This window comes from Oxyura jamaicensis, chromosome 9 (assembly GCF_011077185.1).
Source record: "Oxyura jamaicensis isolate SHBP4307 breed ruddy duck chromosome 9, BPBGC_Ojam_1.0, whole genome shotgun sequence".
NCBI classification, from domain to species: domain Eukaryota; kingdom Metazoa; phylum Chordata; class Aves; order Anseriformes; family Anatidae; genus Oxyura; species Oxyura jamaicensis.
In genome coordinates, this window is record NC_048901.1 from 25,349,512 (window position 1) to 25,370,836 (window position 21,325).

Below are 21,325 nucleotides of genomic sequence, written 5' to 3' on the forward strand. Positions count from 1 at the left end.
AGCAAAGAAGCTTACTTCCAGATATGGTTTATTTAAGTACCTTATCGCGAGAAATACGCTCATGACTATTTTAGTTTCAAGATGCACGCTGGAGGAGTCTAAGGCACTTTTGAGATGCAGCTAAGAGGCAAATGGAAGGCAACAATGGTGGCAGGTAAGTGATTTTTGATGGTCTGAAAAGCATTTGATAAGATGTTCTCTAAATCTTCTTGCTCTTAATCACCCTTAGCCAAAAAGAAAGTGGGAATTAAGATGCAGTTGCTGAAATCTGGACATGGAACCATAAACGGAATATGAGAACCATTAAAAATGTGAAAAGGTCTCAAATAGTGAGACTTAACTATCTTTTATTCATTCAATAGCAAACGTCACTTTCTATCTTTTTTCCAATGGCAAAAACTTACATATATTTCTCCTAGTTATTCCTTCTAACACACTATCCAAAGTGCAGGAAGGTTCACGGTTTTAATAATTTATGTCTTGACAGTGCTTAAAGTCATATCAAGTAAGACTCAGTAAATATAACATCTGAATTTGATGTGAAATGTTTGTATTCTATCCTTTTTGCCTCTTTCAGTAAAGGAAAGCGTACGTGAATTCTCTTAATTACATTATACAGAATAAAGGTTTCTCTTCCTTCATACTTCACTCCGATCATGTTAAAACTTGTCAGGTTCACTGGAAAAACCACATAGCTCTGAACTAGCAACTCAAACTACGTGTCTGATTAGTCTCAAAGTTAGGGAAATATATGGGGTACTTTCAAAAACCTATGTCATTTAACAAGTATTTTAGATTGAAGTGATTATTCTTAGCCATGAACAACTGAAACCAGCAGTGCAATTGAAGGTTTAAAAAAGTTTATGTTTTATATTTTAAAAAATGGCTTGGTGTTTGTGCTCTGTGGGGACTGCAGGCATCTGTTTGTCTTCTCATCGTATACGCTTGGTCTTGTTCTGATAGGGCTTCATACTTTTTTCCATCTTTTTAAAGAAGGTTTTGCAATCCCCCTTTTAAAGAGAAGCCAGGAAGCACTCAGCCGAGGTCACTAATTCACTTCCAGAAGCGCAGGCCCTGGTCGCACGGAAGCCGCCGGCCGTCCTCTGGCTGGGAGCGCCCGGCATTTCCCGTGCCCCCGCTCTCAGTCCCCACCACCAGCCGGGCCTCCCCCTGCAGGGCCGCCATGCTGCTGGCTGCAGCCTCCACGGGAGGCCCCGCAGCCTGGGGACAACCCCACGGGGGGGAACGACAAGGATCAGCTCTCGCACGAGAGAGAGAAGCTGAAGGGCGTGAAGGGATTCTAGAGGCAGAAAGCATCTGTTTGCATTAGGGGCGTGTGAGAAAAAGAGCAGCACATTTTCAGCAGCACCGAGCCGCCGGTTCCTCCCTGCCCACCTGCAGAGGGTTTATTTCCCAGCACGGCCCTGCTGTCTCACCCTCCGCGCCCTCCCTGGCTGCCGGGGCCTCCCCAGGGCAGGGAGGGGAGGAGCAGGGAGACCAGCTCGCCCGGCACCCGCAGCCCGGCCTGCGCCGGCACGCACCCGCGCCGGCTGCTCTGGGCAGGCGCCCGGGCCCACACCGAGCACCGGGGCGGCGGCTGCGTGGCAATGGCTGGCATTCGCCAAGGCAGACCTTCGCTGGCCCAGAGCTCGTCTCAGGCAGGAAACCCGCCGCACTTGCTGCACGTAGCCTGGGATGAGAGATACCCGGACAGACAGCAGCAGTAACAGACGGGAGAGTCCTCCTCCGTTTATGAAGAGTCGCAGCTCAGCTTTGCACAGCAGAGTTCAGAAGGGCCTCCTCTCCTCCTCTTCAGCCACATGAGTGCCACGGAAAGCCAGTCCAGGCACCTGCGGTAAGACTGCAGCAGGAAACTCAAGGCATGAAATACTTACTAAAATTCTGGAACCAACTGAAAACGTGCCTGACATGCACCAGTGGCTACAGATCACAACACTGCCATCACATGCCAGTGCTCCACGAGGAGACCAAGCTGCCAGAGACACCAACCTAGGCGCTGTACTAGAGGAAGTGAGCAAAGTTAAGTCCCACATTTCAGCTGTCTTATCCCTTCCCAACATTAAATACCCCAGTACCTTCTTTAAAAACAAACACGAGGCCCTGCATTATCAAAAGCAGGTTTCCACATCTGGCCAACACCAAACCTCACGAGATACAAGTTATTACAGTATGCTACAAGTTCTTGGTTTTAATGGGGAAAATGTTGCTGAGACAAGGAAGTGACAACTGATAAGGAGCATTATAAATTGGCCTCGTAACACCTTCTGGGCAGCAGCGGCTTCTGCCACTACAGGGAACAGCTGGAAGCTGGCAAAGCAGCTGGGCCAGGTGACAAAGAAAAGCTCTCTGGGTGCCACACGCTGAAACCATGCCCAGGATTTGCAGTCTGTCAATTTCTGAGAATGGCAGGCTGAGAACACTTCATGAAAAATCAGGGTTGCAACAGGCTGAACTTCTCCCAGTCGTACCCAAAAATCCCCATGTCCTTTTCCTTCCTTTTTGAAACACTGGTTTTGCTGCAAGAGCTAGTATGGCTAGTCCCACGTCACAGCAATATATACTAAAGCACAGAAAAACCCAGCTGACTACAGTAAATGAGAATTTTTTGCCCTTTTGCAATGTGAATTAGAATTGCATATTAAAAATACTAGAAATTGTTTCAATGCAAAGTAAAATACCTAAAAGTGAGGCTAGAATTACATAAAACTAATTGACATTACCTACACATATGTACCAGTACTTTTATTTTTAACTACAAGATTTTTCACAGCATCCCCTGTACACCTGAGAGACAAGAGAGGTGTACAATAGCCAGAGCTACAACAGATGAAGGTACAATGCAATCAATCACACATCTTCATTCTTGTTTCTAGACCTAGACATCACCTTGTCTGTTTTCAAAGTTTCAGGTTTCTCAGCTTACTGTTTTTCATTGCACAGAGCCAATAACCACACTTAAAGCCTAGCATACAAGAAGCTCCAGCACAGTATCCCAAAGTCGGTCTCCACCTGGAAGAGGCAGAGGCCGCCTGCCCAGCCCGGCAGCAGCTCCCCACGCCAGCTCTGCCGCGGCGCCGAGCCGAGCAGCCGGCTGCCTGCTCCTCGGGAGGCAGCTCAAGGCCACCCAAACACACGCTGCTGAAACTTCATCACCAGACTGCTTACCGCCTCAGCTGCTGTGTCCGTAAAACTTTTTAACTTGTTAAAGACTGACTTCAGGATAATAAAGCATATAGGACAAGTAAGGAACAGCCCATGGAATTAAAGGAAATTAACTGACAAAAATTTCCAGGCTGCTTATTGTCCCGAGAACAGAGCCCACAAAAACACAAGCAGAACAGGAATAGAAAGGCTGGGGGAGAGACTTGTGAAGAGATTAAAAGAGGGAAAAGTTTAAGTTATTCTGGGCAAGTACACGTAAACGTCAACCTGCTTCTGGCCTCCCCTTGGAAGGGAACACTAGAAACGTGACCTGGCAAGGGACTAAAAACTGCATCTTCCAAGCAGCAAAAGAATGGCAATCCAGTTGGATGGAAAGGGGACAAAGTTTGCAGGTTTGCAGGTGACCAGACTGGGAGGACCATTTGATACACCAGAGGGCTGTGCTGCCATGCAGAAGGACCAGGACAGGCTGGAGAAATGGGCTGACAAGTACCTGTTGCAGTTCCAAGGGAAATGCAAAGTCCTGTCCCTGAGGAACAGCCCCAAGCACTGGGACATGCTGGGGCACCCAGCTGGGCAGAGAATGACCTGGTGGACAAGCTGAACCTGAGCCAGCCAAGAGCCTCCCGGGCTGTGTAAGGTGAAGCACTGCCGGCAAGTGGAGGTGATCCTCGCTCTGCTCAGAGCTGCTGAGGCCACACCTGGAGGATGGGGCTGAGCTCTGGGCTCCCCAGTACAGGAGAGGCATGGAGCTACTGAAGGGAGACCAGGAAAGAGCCACAAAGGTAGTTAAGAAGCGGAAGCATTCTTCCCTATGAGGGGAGGCTGAGAGAGCTGGGACTGCTCAGTGTGGAGAAAGAGAGGCTCACAGAGAGCTCAGTCGTGTCCAGAAATACCTGCAGGGAGGTACAAGAGGACAGAGCCCAGCTCTGTGCAGCGGTGCCCATGGACAGGGCAGGTGACAATGAGCACACACTGAAACACAGCAAATCTGTCTGAACCTCCCCACTCACCCCTCCAACTGTGACGGTGGTAAGGCCCTGGCACAGGTTGACTAGAGAGGCTTTCGAGTCACCACCTCCCACCCAACTGCACGTGGGCCTGGGTATCTGGCTGCAGCTGATGCTGTTCTGAGCAGGGAGCTGGGTTAGACAATCAATCTGCAGACCTGCTTTAATCAATCTGCAGACCTGCTTTACAGCCTCACCTATTCTGCGATTCTGTAAAGGGGGCCCTTCTCTTACCCCACCACAAATGAAATGAGAGAAGTTAATAAAGAGGGGGGAGGGAAAAGGAAAAAAAGAAAAGATTTCCACAGCTATCAGCACAACGGTCATGGATTCCCAGGAAGGACAGCTGAAAGGAAAAGCACATACAAGCTGCTGACAGGAAGGGAAAGGATGAAACTGTCTCCAGCTTCATACCCATCACTGGCATCCAGATGTGAGAGATCACCATGTGAGAGCAGCTAAGACGTGTGGTGTGGTGAGGGGAAGGATCCAAGACACCCGGCACAAGGACAAAGACACTAAGAGAGCCAAAAAAATGGGTTGGCTTTTTAAGGAGCTGAAAATCAATTGCCAGACGAACAAAGGAGACTGTGTCAGGGACCAGGAGAAGAGATGGACGGGCAGAGGGCAGCCCAGTGGTGGTGCTGGGGGAGAGGCTGGGACTGCGCTGCTCAGCTTCAGGACCGCCACCACACCAAGCCTCGCTCAGAGCGCAGCCAGTGGAAGTTGCACCTTGCATGGCAGACTCTTAATAGGGGATCAGAGAAAGCAGCTTAATAGGGCTACAATACAGCTTCTACTATCAGCAGGTTTTGCGCAACCAGAAACAACCATCAGCAGCAATCTTCTTGACAGAAACAAAGGAAACATTCCAGAGTTAATCCTTTCCTCCTTCCTAATTAGAGGCTGCCATAATGAAAAAACACTAATTATCCCAACTCTGCCAACCACTGCATTGTCCTCTCTTCATTTTCACATAAAAAATAATAATAGTAGGAATAATTGCAACACAACTCCTCTGCCACTAACAGCCATTTACCTGCTGCCCAGTGGGGTACCTTTGTTGGCAGTTCTCTCCCAAACCTTCAGCCTGAGAAACAAATTTTAGCACTACGCTTCATACTATGCTGCTTTAGCAATGGCAGTCAAAGTGCTGGCCACCAAAGAATCGATGCCTAGAATCTTGTCACTCTCCCTCCCATTTTTTCAGTGTAGCAGATTAAAAATCTCAAGAAAAGTGTAATTGACCTGAGTGCCCGCAGACCTCTGTGCGCACAGCAGCCCATATCCTGCAGAGCTGAGGACATCTGCTTCACAAAGTTACACTGACCCAAACCAAAGAAAACGTACCTCTCAGTATTTGAGATGTGTACCTGCAAGGCTTAGAATCAGAACTTCGTTTCTGTTTGGCACAAGATTGGCCTCTGCTACAGAAACTGGCTGGACATAGGTATGGTACTTTTACCTTCATGTACAAAGGCCTAAGGACTAAAACCCAAACTTGAGTAAGTGACTGCATGTGGGAAGCTCTGCAGTTTACAAGAATAGCTGACAGAGAATTTTTCTCACGGCCAGCTCTTGAGCTAAACGGCCTCGGAGCAGGAAGTCCCCGTGAGCCACGTGAGAGGACGGCTTCCCCCGGAGCAGGTGTCAGCACAGCTCTGGGCACAGCCTTCCATGGGACAGCTCCGCTCCCGAACCATTGGTGTCGTTTGTCTTTTATGGAAGACCAATGGATAGGGCAGGACGGGGGTCAGCCAGACAGTTCAGCCAGAGCTGCAGGCAGATGGGCAGCAAGTTTCACCACAGCTGGCCTGGGGACGAGATGTGCTGCCGTTCAGAGATGCGTGAGAGAGAAGTCTGGGATGGAGGGGGAAGTGCAAGGAGGAACCCGAAAACCAAGAAGCGGGTTTTGTATTAGATACTGAGGCAGACAAGAAGCTTTCTGAGCCAAGGCATTGGTTCCTGTTTGTGGGTATGACTAAGCAGATGGCACAGCAGACGACGGTTGTACCTTCTTGTTGCCTCTTCGCAATCCAGTTGGCTAGGTGCAGCAGCGTTTCTGCTTTACGGAGAACCAGCAGACACGGCTGGCACACCTCTCTGCCAGCAGGCCCCCAGGAAGGCGGGCAGGGGGAGCAGGGGGCACGAAACCCCAACAAGGGCTCCCTGAGGAGGGCGGCTTTCAACCTGCTCCCAGCCAGCACACACTGAAGCAGTCCCCAGGCCCCACGCAGCGGGCACCACCGAGCAGCGCCCGGCTCCCTGCAGCAGTGCCATGGGCAGCAGCAGTCTGCCCAGCACGTGCCCTGGCACCACGAGCTCCACCAGCGCTCATGCTGATGCCAGGAGCATGGTAGAAGAGAATACCAGAGAAATCCTAGAGAAGAGAAGAGAGAACATTAAGGCTTGCCCAAGCGATGCAGGAAAGGGGTGGCTGGAAATACCAAAGAGAGCGTGTACACAGGCTCTGTACCTGCCACCTGGCAGCTTGCAGAAGCAATGTGCACAAGTACACTGCAGCCTGCACCAGTGTATTTTTTCCACAAATCTTTACAATTAACTGTCAGTGATTTGGTTCTGATGGGCAACAGACAAGAACATAATTGCAGCCAGCCAAGCACAAATTGAATAAACTGCCCCACATTTCTAATGCTTGCTTTAATTCTGCCATTTACCAGACTTCATGCTGACAAATGCAGACTGACGGGCAAGGAGTGACACACCAAGTGTTTGGTGCTTAAATAAACAAACATCACTTAAAACTCCACAGCCCTATGAGCTAGAATATTTGTTCAAGTTCACAAAGAGAATTTTCTAATTTTTGAGAAGTTGCAAATAAGAGATGAAAGAAGAGTAATTAGATTTGAGGATACAGAATTCCTTTAAATAGTGAGGCAACTCAAAGCCTTAGTCATAAGCAAAACCATGCAGTCATTCTGTACCCGTATGACACTGAAATATGCCATTCAGCCTATTACTTCACTTCTCATCTGAGGCTGTATCAGTCATGCATATAAACCAGTCTATCAACATTAGCAGTAAAGGATTACCTCATCTGTAAAACAGCATGTAATTAACCTGTATTTGCTGCAACTGACAGCCTTTAGGGGAATAAGAAAAAAACAACCAACCAAATATATAAACGACAAGAAGTAATAAGTATTCTGGTTTAAAAATCTACCTGAATAAAGGAGCACCTTCTAAGGATCCAAGCAGAACACATTTGTATGGAAGTGTGAGGCAGGACGTTGGAGAAACATGGTTAGGATGAAACTGGTCAGAAGAAATGTGGGAAGAACTGGACAAAGAGTTAAAAACCAACCTTATCCAGCACAGAAATACCACATTCAAATAAGTGAAAAAGCCTCTATCAGAGTGCATAATTAGTGAACAACTACAAAATACCTTAAAATGTTCTTTGAAGAGAAGGCAGTCTTGATTCACCATTCCAAGCGAATTTTTATTCTGGAGAAGAGGAGGCTCAGGGGAGACCTTGCTCTCTAGCTACCTGAAAGGAGATTGTGGGGAGCTGGGGGTTGGCCTCTTCTCTCAGGTAACTAGCAATAGGACTAGAGGGAATGGCCTCAAGTTGCGCCAGGGGAGGTTTAGGTTGGAAATAAGAAGAAATTTATTTTCAGAAAGAGCAGTCACGCACTGGGGGGGGGTTGAGCAGGGAGGTGCTGGAGTCACCGTCCCTGGGGGTGTTAAGGAGAGGTTGGACGTGGTGCCTGGGGACATGGGTCAGAGGGTGACAGTGGTGGTAGGGGGACTGTTGGACCAGATGATCTTGGGGATCTTTTCCAACCTTTAGGGTTCCATGTGAAAAACTGTGAACTCTCCATAGGTGATAACCTTCATCTAGTTCCTCAAGTCTATGATACAGTGGTCTTTATCAGAAAAACTGGAGCTCCCAGAGCCTAAGGATACACCAGGTTTGACTCAGTTGAGCCTTGATCTCTCACCCTACCAGTGTAAATAACAAAGCCACGCTACTTAATGTGCTCTATCACAGTACTCCTTAGCTTGATAGACTCTGATGGGAAACTGAACACCTTTGGACTTCTGAGCCTAAAGCAGGATTGTTTCTGTGCATCCAGAAATTTGGTCACACAACCAATTCTGTGCAGCAAGGAGCATCATGCCTGCACCTCTCTGCTGCCCTGCACAAACCTGTTTGAGATATTAAAGCTTCAGAGCTACAACAGTGTAAGGGAAAGTCTGTAACACATAATTAGGGCAGACAATAGTAGGTGTCTTCTCTAACCTCCACCCCATGCACGCATGGAGGCCTCTCTGCGGAGCTCAGCTGTGCTGGCAAGGCAGGATGCACAGTGCTGCTAACGTGGGTTAGCTGTCGCAGTTTGTATTTGTGAGCAGGTCACTTGCTTTTTCCAGCCCATGCTTTACTGGGAATTTTTTTGAATATGTTTTAACATTAAAATCATCAGGAATAAGATGACACAGGGATATCCATTCAGGGGCTAACTGGTCTGCAAGAAGAAGGAGCAAGCTCCCACTATGGTTTCAAGGTAACCTGTACTTCCCTGGGCAATCTAACTGTTCTCACGCCTTCAGCAGCCAGGAAGATGCACGGGGCAGGGACTTCTCATGGCCCGTCTGGTCAGGAATCAGCAAGCCCATATGGGATCTGCTAAAAGAAGTGCTGACTTGAAAAGCGAAGGGCTGCTGCTGCTTCTGCTGTCCATGCTGCACCTGGAGGGGGCACAGAGCACGGTGACAAGTGGCTGGGCTGCTTCAGCAAGCAGAGTTTTGCATGGACAGGGGAGATAAGCAAACTGCACCTGAGCAGACAAGTTACAGGGCAAGCACGGGAGCTGCGCTGATACCATCAGACCTGACAGGCACAGCTGGGCCCACCAGGGACTGGGGACTGTATCTTATGCCCCAGAGCAGTAAGATACATGCCTGTCTGGGGAGAGCCTTCCGCGGCAGTGATTTACACATCACTGGTCCAAGTGATTGCAGTCAGTCCCGTGCAGCACCATTCAGCTATAAAACTACGGACTAAATCCCAGCACTCAGACCAGTGGCTTCCAATAACAGTACATACAAAACAGAATGCTGTCTGCAGTGAGGAAGAAAACCAGGAAGGTCCACAAAGAGCAGGGGCTTGAAAGTCTTAAGCTGCTGCGGATGCCCCATCTCTGCTGACAGTAAACCCCAGGATACAGATGGGAAAGTGAATGGTGCCAGCCCAAAGGAGAGCCCAGACGAAAGCAAGGCTGAGATCACATGCAGCAAAGGAGCTCTCTCATCAGTGTCAGAAAACATCTTTTGGGATTATTTCTTTTTTGGATACGAGTCAGGAGGCAGAACCTTTGGAGAGTGTTGGGGCTGTTTCTGTACAAGTATGTGTTGACCTGTTGTCAGACTTGTACAGTCTCTTAGTGACAACATCCACCTAAAAGGACAGAAGCAGAGGTGCAAATGGACACAAGCCTCTTTTAACAGAATTTAGAGCAATTTCCTTTAGGACCTGGACTAACTGACAGCCCACAAGAAGCTTGTTTAGCACAGATCTGATCCTCAGCTCCACTGAATCCTACAGCGCTTCCCAGGGTTACTGTATGGGAACACCGGAGCCATCAGTCACCCTGCTCTCAGGCAACACAACTGGCGTTTCACCAACTCCTCTGTGCCGAGGATCTGGGAAAGCACTTGCCTGAAGAGCCTAGAGCGGGGAGCTTTCCAGGGACCAGGACCAGGAATTACAGAGACTTAAAAGGAACTCTGAAATGCAGGGAAATAGACTTCTATTTGCATAAGATAGAGAGATATGCATCTTTTCATAAAATCACTTGTCCTTTTGATCTCAGTGCCTCCTGGGTAAAAAGGGATAGCTGTGAATTACAAACAACAGCAAGAGTGACAGAGATTTTTCTTATTCCCTAGGAAGAAGGCTACTGCTTCTCAGCACATCCCTCAATAGAAGACAAAATACCTAAAACACCTGACAGTCCCATTAGGGACCCCAATTTTTATCAGCGCAAATAATGCCATACCAAAAGAAGTCAGACTGAGAAAAAGCCTGAAATACCACAATCACATTTTTTACGGAGGCTTTAAGATGTAACGATTTGCTTTACTGCCATCTAGTGACAGTTTAAAACTTGCTCACTCACTGTCCCCATACAGCGATAATCATGTAAAACAACTTAGATCTGCAAAAGGGCATCAGTAATTTTATCCTCTGTTCACAGCCATAGGAGAAGCAGTCAGGTCCTGCTGAGGTGTGAACTATTTAGCTCTAGTTTTCTTATCAAAACTAGTAATCAGAAAGTGAAACAAGGGAAAATGTTGCACCCAAATAATATAAGAATAAACCAATCATCTGGGATGTTGCCTTATAAATTGATACTGTCAAATTTTCTTTATGCCTTTTAACTTCAAGAAATGAGAAGTTCAAAAATAAAGTCTATAAAAAGAAAATAAGCTACTTTCAGGAATCAGGCACTGAAATGTCCAAGATAAAACAAACAAACGGGACATCCAGACATGATTTGTCAGGAACAAGGCCAAGCCTTTATCACAGAGTAAGGACCCAGCTGTAGCAGCAGACCAAAGGCACATTCCGGTGCCTGGGAGAAAAGCTCTGCCTGCTGCAGGAACCGGGGTTGCACGTTTGCATATCCTTGCACACTAAGCTATTTTTAAAGCCTAGAAGTGTGGTGTAGAGACACGCACCTGCACAGTACCAAAGCCAGGACCAATTCATGGCCAGGTCATTAGAGGCTCACTAATCAAGACTACATTTTTCTGTACAACTTTCTGGAAAAAAAAATAAAGAAAGAAAGGAGGCTTTAAGAAGTTGAACACAATGTATTTTCACAGAAGTTAACAAACTTTAAATGAAGCTTTCTTGGACAAGCTCCACAAGATCATGAGGCTGAGGACAATACAAGTTTGCTACCCACTGGCACCAACTGCTGGGAAGCAGAGGGGACAAAGCGTGGCAGAGCTGACCCCAGAGTGGCCGCTTGCCACTTGCCTGGTGCAGACGTAAGGAGGGAGTGAGGAAGTGAAACCCCAGAAAATATTACCTGAGGTGTTTCAGCAGTGATAAGGTACCAAACCACCATGAAACAAGCTTTTATTAAACCTCATTTGCACAACAGTGAACCATATCTGTCAGTGGGGTTCAAGGAAAGTCATCTTAACTGAAGCAGATGCAGAGAAGGACTGGTACCTTCAAGTCTTAAAAAAAAAAAAAAAAAAGAGAGAGAGAAGAGTTGGGATTGCTTAAACACAGTAAATGAAGTCTCAGTAAATACAGAAATGCCCCTCTATAAACAGAGGGACAAGTATCAGAGGTGGAGAAGGTTTCATTAAATGAAAGGCATTGGTGCAGGAATAAAGGAGATAGAAAGTGGTCACAGAGATACTAAGGTTAGAAGCTAGAGAATGTTTCTAAGTATTACAGCAATAAAGCTCCAGCACAGCTGTGTTAGTGAGGCAGAAAAAGGGAAATAGCTTTACAGTGAATGCAATGGGCTTACAAAACCTAAGCTGGCAGGACTGCCGGCAGCAATGCAGCAGATGCCCAGCTCCAAGCGAGCAGCAGTAGGGAAGACCCTGACAGCAGAGCAGCCACACAGCCCCCCAGGGCCAGCCATCGGCTCCACCTCAGCCCCTTCCTTGGGAATTCTGGCCAAAACTTGCTTCCCAGAGCTCTCCATGCTGCAGAGAGAAAGACAGGAACTTCTGGTTTGCTTTAACTTCAGTCTTTTTCCCCAGAATGCAGAGCTGACGCAGCCCCTGCTGACTCCAGGACCTGCGGCTGCCAGAGGGACTCCTGAGAGGTGTTCCAGCTGACGACCTACAGCACCGCAAATAATGGGGTACAATTTGTCCTATGGAAAACTGCCAGGTAAAATAACGTTGGAAACTGAAGTGCCTGAGAAGCGTTTACTGTATTACTACCAGTTCCTACCAAGGTTTTAAAGAAATAAGTCATTTCAGAAAAGGTTGTCTAAATACTGCCATGTGCTGACCCTGTGGGTTGCAGTCCCGGTTCACCAGCCAAGTTCAAAGCACAAATAATTTATTGACGGGAAAAAAAAAAAAAATTATAACAATCTGAAGTTTGCTCACAAGTAGTGAAACCTTAAAATCCCCAGAGGCTGTGATTGTTAAATACATTTAAGTAACTTAACTTTTAAATTATCATTTTAATAGGCCCAAAAGAGACTCTCCAGAGTCCTATTGCTTGACAAACATCATCCGAGCTCAAACACTGTCTTCTGCCAAGACAACCAAGAGCACACAACCCGCTCTTCCATTAATTTTCGTTGCTCTGCTTCACAACATTCACACCCCGGTGTCAGTAACATCCCACGGCCTACTCAGGGATGTCCTACAGCAGGGATAACCCCGCTGCCAGCTCCCTCCCTGTGCCGGCCCCTCGGTGCGGAGAGGCAGCAGCACGAGCCTACAAAATGAACGCACATGCCCCGCTTCGTTCCCCGATTAGGTGACTTAGGGCAGGATTTCATAAAGTCACTGCAAACGCCCATTATCCTCACATTTATCAAGCTCATTTATCAAGTTTCTTGCATGGAAACACCTCTCCTGGAAACTTTGGTAATGTACAGAATAACAATTCCTGAACTGTTAGGAAAACAACAACAGGAGCAGGCGTGGTGAGAAGGGACGAAAGCATTAAGCATTTACAACTTCAACTTAAGACTATCTTCATACAAAATAGCTCGGTACAAAGCACGAAAGCAGCATGTTAAGTTAATTGAATCCTATTAAAGGGCAGGAGGGGTGCTTGTGAGTATCACGAGAACTGCTCAAAATGGACATTTGTTTACTCACTGCATTTTCCTCCTGTTGTAGTATTGGCAGAGGCACCTTTGTATCCAGCAGGAAGCAGCAGCCATTGTGCTCAGAGGCTGATAAGCCACAGATGCATTTCCTTTAACACACGCAATACTCAGGACTGCTGTTTCAACCTCAGGTTTTCTGAGCTGGTTGACCAGAGCAGCCTCTGGGATTGCCCAGAGAGGTGACATTTTCTAGAGGACAGTTCTAAAACTGCTCCATTTACGAAACGCTAAAAACATACCTCAAAATTGTTCTTTTCCATAGCTCCTATAGATGACCATCTGAGCCAAGACAACAGCACATCGAACCATACAGCAGGCCTCCTCGGGAACTCCACGCAGAACGAATTCACGACCATCGTTCTGCCTGTGCTTTACCTCGTCATTTTCTTGGCAAGCATCCTGCTGAACGGCCTAGCAGTATGGATTTTCTTCCACATCAGAAATAAAACAAGTTTTATATTTTACCTCAAAAACATCGTGGTTGCAGACCTCCTCATGACACTGACGTTCCCGTTTAAGATAATTCAGGACTCCCAGCTGGGACCATGGCACTTCAACTCGTTCCTATGCCGATACACCACGGTTTTATTTTACGCCAACATGTACACTACAATTGTGTTCCTCGGACTCATCAGTATTGACAGGTATCTGAAAGTAGTGAAGCCCTTTGGAGACTCCAGGATGTACAGCATCACCTTCACTAAGATCTTATCTGCCTGTGTGTGGGTAGTTATGGCTTTCCTCGCTTTGCCAAATCTGATCCTTACCAATGGCTACCCGACCAAGAAAAACATAGACGACTGCATAAAACTTAAATCACCCCTGGGAGTCAAATGGCATACAGCTGTCATTTACATCAATACCTGCATGTTTGTAGTGGTCCTGATAGTACTAATAGGATGTTACATTGCAATCTCCAGGTACATTTATAAATCAAGCAAGCAATTCATTAGCTCATCAAGCAGAAAGCGGAAGCATAATCAAAGTATAAGGGTTGTAGTGGCTGTATTTTTCACTTGTTTTCTGCCGTACCATTTGTGCAGAATACCCTTTACTTTCAGTCATCTAGACAAGCTGCTAGATGACTCTGCACATAAAATCTTGTATTATTGTAAGGAAATGACGCTGTTCCTCTCTGCATGCAATGTTTGTCTGGATCCAATAATTTACTTTTTCATGTGTAGATCATTCTCACGAAGGCTGTTCAGAAAATCAAATATGAGAACCAGGAGCGAGAGCATTAGGTCACTTCAGAGCGTCAGACGGTCAGAAGTGCGCATATACCATGAGTACACCGATGTCTGAGGTCACCCACACAGAGACTATTGCTAATTTCTCAGAGTATTTGTATAACATGTAAATAAAATGTATCTTTGAGTATCTGACCATGGATGTTCATTAAGGAATGTGCAGACATGTACAGCTTTTCCATTTCAGCTTACTAACATCTATCTTAAATGTCAAAAGCCTGGATTCACACAGAGATCAGGTTCACTTCAGGGGGGGTTGGTTTTTTTATTTTTTTATTTTTTTTTAATTTGTTTTGTTTTCTTAAGGTCAACAGAAACTAAAGAAATCCAATGTCAATACCTTGTAATTTAAAGAATGTCCTCATTAACCAAGAGAAGCTCTTTTCCCTTATGGCTCAAATTCCAATAATTACTTCAGTCTAGTAACGCTCCTTTATTTTCAGTTCATTTTTAATGCATTTCATTTCATTTTTAATGCATTTTTCTCTCTTATTGATATTCTATCAGTTCTTCCTTTCTACTTTCTAGCAGAAATACTTTAGACAGTAAAATTGATATTTTCACCTAGAATAGTTACTGAGAATGTGAGAACAGCAAAAGCTTTGCTTAACAAACCAAAAATGCGCAGGTTGTACTGGCAATGCCAGACGCTGAAGCCAGATAAAAGGCATCACGTGCTGCAGTTACGGAGGAGGAGGAAGAGGGTGACCACTGAAGGTGCAGGCCATGCCAACCCGTGCACACATCTGTTCCAGAGATGGGGACAGGGAAGTACTCATACCCAAGGGTGGTTTCACCACTGGCAAGCCCAAGCCACAGCACTGCTCTTGACATGGACCATGGTTGGTGAAACAATGTACAGGGTTCATTTTTAAACACAGGCAACATCAAATGTCAGAGAAAACGTCAGAATGAAGCTGTTTTTGCTTGCCTAGTGGCACTAACGTCCCCACATGAAAGGTTCTGGAGCCCCACGCCTCACACGCCTTCTCCCCGAGCCTGACAGCCCTGACAAGACACGGGGACGTGATGGACAGCGATGCGGAGCTGCAGGCAGCTCCAGCAGAGCTGGGCGTGCTCTCGCCTCGGAGCAGGGTCTCAGGGGGCTGCTCCAGGGGACAGCAGAGCTGCAGGGCTGCTCCTGCGCAGACGGCGCTCAGCTACCTGCCGACAGCTCCTCGGCTTCTCCACCCCGCCGCCTGCGGTGCCAGCAGCAGCCTTCTTTCCACAGGTCAAGCCTGCTGCAGCACTTCTCATCCCTTTTCAAAATATCAACATGAGAAATCCAAATACTATCCTAGTTTACATCTTTTCTCAAAAAAAAAAAAAAAGAAACATTACTTCTTTAGATTCTCACTTCCCCCACGCTAAGTGAGGGCACAACAGAAAATATTCGTTAACTGACTCGCGTGTGACAGAACCGAGCAGTAGACACGAAGCTGAAAACTCACTTTCACAGCACTTTCTATGCCTGCTTAATAAAGCATGAATAAAACTTAAGGTACTAGGAAACTAAGGGTACTTGGAAACTAAGAGGGTGTCTGATAAGCAGGTGACCTCTCTTTCGGACAGTTCAGGCAGCACCTCTGGGCTGTAACCTCATGCTGCGTGACAAACCACCAGACTGGAGGAAATGCTAAAGGAGAGCTTCCAAAGGCAAGGCAAGAAGAAAGGAGTAATAAAGGACTAACGCAGAATCTGCTGCATGAGAAAGAGTTGACTAATGACTAAACTACTCAAAAGAAGAAGAAAGTCCTGAAGAGTCCCCACCAGAGCTCATGCTGACTGGGACACTGCAAGTGATTTCACCCGGGCCCGGGGGCCTCCACCATGCAAGCAGCCAGCAGCGTCCCGGAGGAGCGGTCGGCAGCCAGGAGCTCGCAGCAGTCAGTGCCAACATCCCTGTGCTGATCACCATCAGCTCGTCCCGGCGGTGGCACCAGGCCGGGCAGGCTGCAGGGCACAACCTGGAAGCCAGGTGGAGCAGGGCTGAGCGAGGTCCACAAGGCTGAAACAGCAGCTCCTCCGCCCCGGGAAGCGCGCGGACCTTGCTGCGTGGTGCAGAGGTACAGGCACGAGTTCCTGCTCCTCTCACAGCGGCATTTTATGAGGACGGGCAGCTCTCACCGAACAGGGCCGCTGCACGCCCCACGTGCCTCCCCACCTGGGAAGCCCCACAAGGAGCTGGAGCTGACTGCAGCCAGCACAGTCCTGTGGATTCACGGCACGCCAAGGCAGAGCTGGGTGGCTGCGGGTGCACAGCCGTGAGCACCACCCGCAGCTCAGCAGTGCCCAGCAGCCCGCACGCAGCGCCCCACCACGAGGCTTCTGCTCGCGCTGCGCAGCCCCCAGCACAGGGAGACCCGCAGGGAGAACGCATTTGGCCTTCCAAGGCTACAAGGGAGTGTTTGAATTTAGGGCAGTCAGCTGAGCAATGCTTACGTGAAACGTTTTGTCCTGTTATTTCACTGGGGATTAAATCAGATTTGTTCAGAGTAAAAGCTCCTTGTAAACTACAGAAACAGACAACTTAAAAAACTTGGATTGCAAGGAGCTGACGGGTGTTTTGAGCAGTGTATTTTTGATATGCGTCTTATGCAACGTAGTGAAATCGCACCGACAGAAGATGGCAACAGTCCATCATCAAGTGCCTTATGCATATAAGGACTTGCCCTTAGGATAGAAAAAAGTGGAAATGCAGCTTACAAATAAGAAAGATATTCCACAAAAATACCTCTGACAAAGTATTATACAGAAATGAGCGTTTCTTTCTTTTTAAACAACAATTAGTTTAGTTTTATATTCTATTTTATGCACAGTGAAAAAGCTGAAGTGTAAGTACTACAGATAATATTTGGATTACATAGCTGAATTAAAACAAGTATTACAAAACTACTCATATTGTTGAGGGGGGATCACTTCCTGAAGGAAGGGGTGCTTTGGATATTTATCCTACTTAGAGTACAAATACTGTAAATGGCCAAAATACCACAGAATAAACCCTATTTTCCCATCAGCTCTGTAGAAAACTATGTTTGCATACAGAATATCAAAGGCTAGTTCTGGGACTGAATTTGCTATTTTGTACTCTTATGGGTTTATGCATATACAAAACTATATTAAGAAAACCATTTTGGGGACCGGGTTGCATAGTTCAAATTCTCTTAAGCTCCAAGTTAAGTGGAACTGCATACGACTGGCCTGGTTTTGTGAAATAGTAATATTTAGGACTGCAAGGTCAGCATGTACACAAAGACACTAATATCAAAGACCTTCTTATTAGGTCTTACATGGTTAAAGAAAGTGATGACCGAGTGCTTCTGGTCTCCCTTTTACGACACAGGTAATAGGGAATCACAGGCGGGTTTATGGCTTGTTAAACTGCACCCGACAATTACTCTGAGAAGTGCACACACACCCCTCCCTGGGCTCTGCTTTGCACCTTTCGTCACTGCTGCAACATCTGCATAGCTACAGGAAGCAGCAGGTACAGACAGCTGGTCTTCTGCTTCAAGGGAGGTTGCTAGACAAAGCCTTCCACTAACGAGATCACTTACTACGAGGCTGCAACATCCTCGTGTCCCCCTCGTGCCACGCTCACCCCGTGCTGCTTACCACCCAAGGCTAAGGCAGGCAGCTCACGCGATGGCAGGCTCCCAGATCTTCCCACGGGCTCAGCATGCAAAACAAGTGGGTATAATCACAGCTGTACTTTCTTGTAGCCTTCTCCTGCATTAATCTTTTGAGTGGAAATGTTCTGCCTACCATAAAGGCTATCCCAGTTTACCCCAAACCACCGGCCGTCTTACAACACAGAGATATGTATATAGAAAGCTTGAGCCCGTCTGTATTCTGCATGGAATTTTGGTGCTTAAAAGCACTTTTCTCCTGATCATAGCAATGGTTTATTAATGTCCACTGCTGAAACAAGTTTTTTCTCTGCTATTGGTAGAAACCTGGGTAACAATCACCATTCAATGAGCACGGCCCGAGGATTTCACTTTCAGATACATCCTCTGCTTTGTTCACTGCTCTGTTCTGAACCTTCATTCCTCTCTATGTCTATTACTTGCTTAGGTTATTTAAATTGCTAGATTTTTAACTAAAGCTCCATTTATAACCTAAAAAAAAATTAAAAGCAGTACTAAGGTTACAAGAGTCAACCGATAACGCGCTGGAATCTCATGCTGTGGCTTTCCACGCAGATCAGCCCGCTTTCGACACACGGCCGTACCTTGGCACGCACCCTGCTTCTTGCTCCCGTGATACAGGTTTTAATTATTTCCCCTCACAGCCCCCCAGGGCCTTGCATGACTCACTGCCCACTCCTTCAGTTGTAGTTCTGGGGTTCCTTATTTTCTGTGCTCTGCCCAAGCTGAAATAAAAAGGCACAGTACAGTTCACAGGTTTCAAGGTTTTTCTAACAGTTACCTTTACCAGGGCTTTCCCCCAGTGCAGCTTCCTAAACGTCTTAAAAAAGGAAAATAAATCCCCCACAGGTTCTAGAAGTGTCTCCATGTTGACACACTCAGGGATCTCATGAGTTCTGCTGCTGTCGCTGTGTAAGGAGCACACCCAGACCGGGCTCCCTGCGACATGCGCCAGCTCCCACCCGGACGGCCCCGTGCTGCCCGCCGTACCCGGCGTGTGCGCAGAGAGCCACGGCAGTGCCGCACGGCGCTGGCCGGAGACCTGCCAGCTACATCTGAGACCAACCATTGCCAGGCTCTGAAGCCTACCCAGCAGTGATGTAGGGGCATCTCCCAGTCAGCAAAACAAAACTAGGCAGAAAATATTTGCTGGCAAGCTGTGATAGGATAAAAACTACACCCGTAAGTCCTGCAGTGCTTTTGTAATTAGCGTGCCTTCTAGCGGGATTATTCTACACAAATATTTATCTTGTTCATCCTGCTCTAATCAATTCACAGCGCTTGGCCACAGATACAATACAATCTGCGTGGTTTCACATTTAGTAGGGCTGGAAGCACTGACTGCTTCATTAGAAGGTTTTGATAATGAGGCACAAACCTCCGGTAAGATTGGTAGACAGAGACATTGTTTATATACAGCAATAGTTTGGTGGGGTAAGACATTTAGGAAAAAAAAAAACAAATCTGAACCTGTCGGCCCCATTCCTGTTCAGAGGTGTGAGAGCTACAACCCCAGCTTTCGCTGCTGTCAGCAGCCCCACCAGACACAAACTACATCACCAGCACCACCAGAGCCCCTTCAGTGAGCAATGTGCCCTGAGACGCTGCCAGTGTTCTCCCGTCTCTGTGAACATGTATTCTCTGGTTCCGATGCAGAAGTCAGTCAGCAGGACTATAAAACAGTTTCCTTTCACAGGCACTGAGCTCAGACAAAAACTTCAAATGATTTTTTTAATAAAGAAAAAAAAACTAGACTAGGAGATGTGTGATTTGGGGAAAGAAAAAGACTTACATGGCTAAGGGTATAGTACATTATCAGTTGTTCTTAAGACACCAAAAGCATGTGATATACAGCAGGAGTCTTTCTGGCAATCAACCTCACTGTTTTCTTTCCAACCCCTTGGAAACAGCATCTGTATCTGTAGATCCTTATATACTAAAATTGGCTGGTATTTTGGAAAAACATCCATGTTTGCATAACAAAGTGACCCTTCAGTTTCCCTGATGTCTAGAATCATTCCAGCGGCGTGAAGCTGCACACAGAGCCAAGACTTCCTACCCACCCTCGAAGCTCTCAGTCCTCTGCCCCAGACTGGTTACTTCTCTGAAGCATGCAAAAAGCTCTGTGCCGTAACATGTAACCTGTCACAGAACTGCAGCTTGCACTCAAAAGCATTGCATTTCTTGTTCGTTTGGGACCTCACAGTCACGTGGAGCTGCGGACTTCAGACTTGCACTGAAGGCAGCATTTTGACTGATGTACTCTGGTAGCTTTAGTTTAACAACTCTGACAAGCTCTAACCAAGGGTGACACTGCAAGCCAAAAAGTACAGCTACACCTTTAAGCAGACCTACAATGACATAATTTCATAATATAATATAGAACACAAAGAGGTCATCCCCCAAGTTGCTCACCCCTGGATTCTGTTACCTTTCAGCATATTACCACATTGTAAAATAATTTCATACTATGAAGTTTGAGCTGCATCATGAGACCTGCACAGCTTCAGGGAAACTACCAAGCACCCACACGTTCTGGACTTCAGCTGGCGTCTGAACTGACTTTGCCTACTGAGAACTGCCTTCCCTTTCCAGTATGTGCTGGCTCCCTGCGATCTTCAGAGAGGAAGAACGCTAACATTTCACTTCTGGTTTCCTGGCAAATCATGTTCTGCTTCTACTGTTCTCCTTCTAACAATAAGCAAAATGGAAAAAATGATAGATGAAGTAGGAGGGAGAAGAGAGATATCCCTAACAGCCCGAAAACAAGATGGATATTTAAAGCCACAGGAACAGCTTTGAACATTTAGCATGAAAAGGCCCCTTTTTAGGGGTTGTTTATAAGCTTTTCCTCCTTTACCTCAATACTTCAAACACACAGGCAAAATCATGTCCTTCACTCATTAAAGGCAAACACCATCATCTTTATTTCCTTCTGGGCAATAAAGTTCGTGACTGACAGTATGAGACTGCAAGCCTGAGCAGCGAGGTCACGCTGCCCATCCAAAATTCCCACTCAGTTTATTTTAAAATACTTGGGGTGCAGCTCCCCAGAAATATTTGGCAAAGTACAGAAAACAACCCTTGACTTTGCAAGAAATAAGTGGCAACATTCAATCTAAAAAAAAAAAAATATCCCTCTGTAAAACTGAGATTAAGCTTCCCCTCAAAGGCAGATTGCATTTAACAACCTTTGCATACCTCATTCTGGGAATTTAGCTCGATTACATTACATAAGAAGAGCCAAACAAAGTGGTTATGAAAACATCTTGTTAAGTTCCAGCAGACATTGTTCTGAGAAGTCATGGCAGTAGGAACAGTCATCAAGGATTAACACGAAGCCTGCCGGTGCAGAGAGCAAGCATGCTGCCTTCCTTGGA

General features: G+C 46.7%; 2 protein-coding genes across 2 annotated transcripts in view; one reads left to right on the forward strand and one right to left on the reverse strand.

Annotated features, from left to right (window-relative positions):
- Positions 1–21,325, reverse strand: part of MED12L (mediator complex subunit 12L) — a 133,455-nt gene that overhangs the window by 58,350 nt on the left and 53,780 nt on the right. The gene's annotated exons all lie outside the window — the stretch shown is intronic.
- Positions 145–14,350, forward strand: GPR87 (G protein-coupled receptor 87). The gene is made up of 2 exons (XM_035334292.1): positions 145–154; positions 13,308–14,350. Exons 1-2 carry the CDS (start codon positions 145–147, stop codon positions 14,348–14,350), a joined length of 1,053 nt encoding a protein of 350 aa, XP_035190183.1.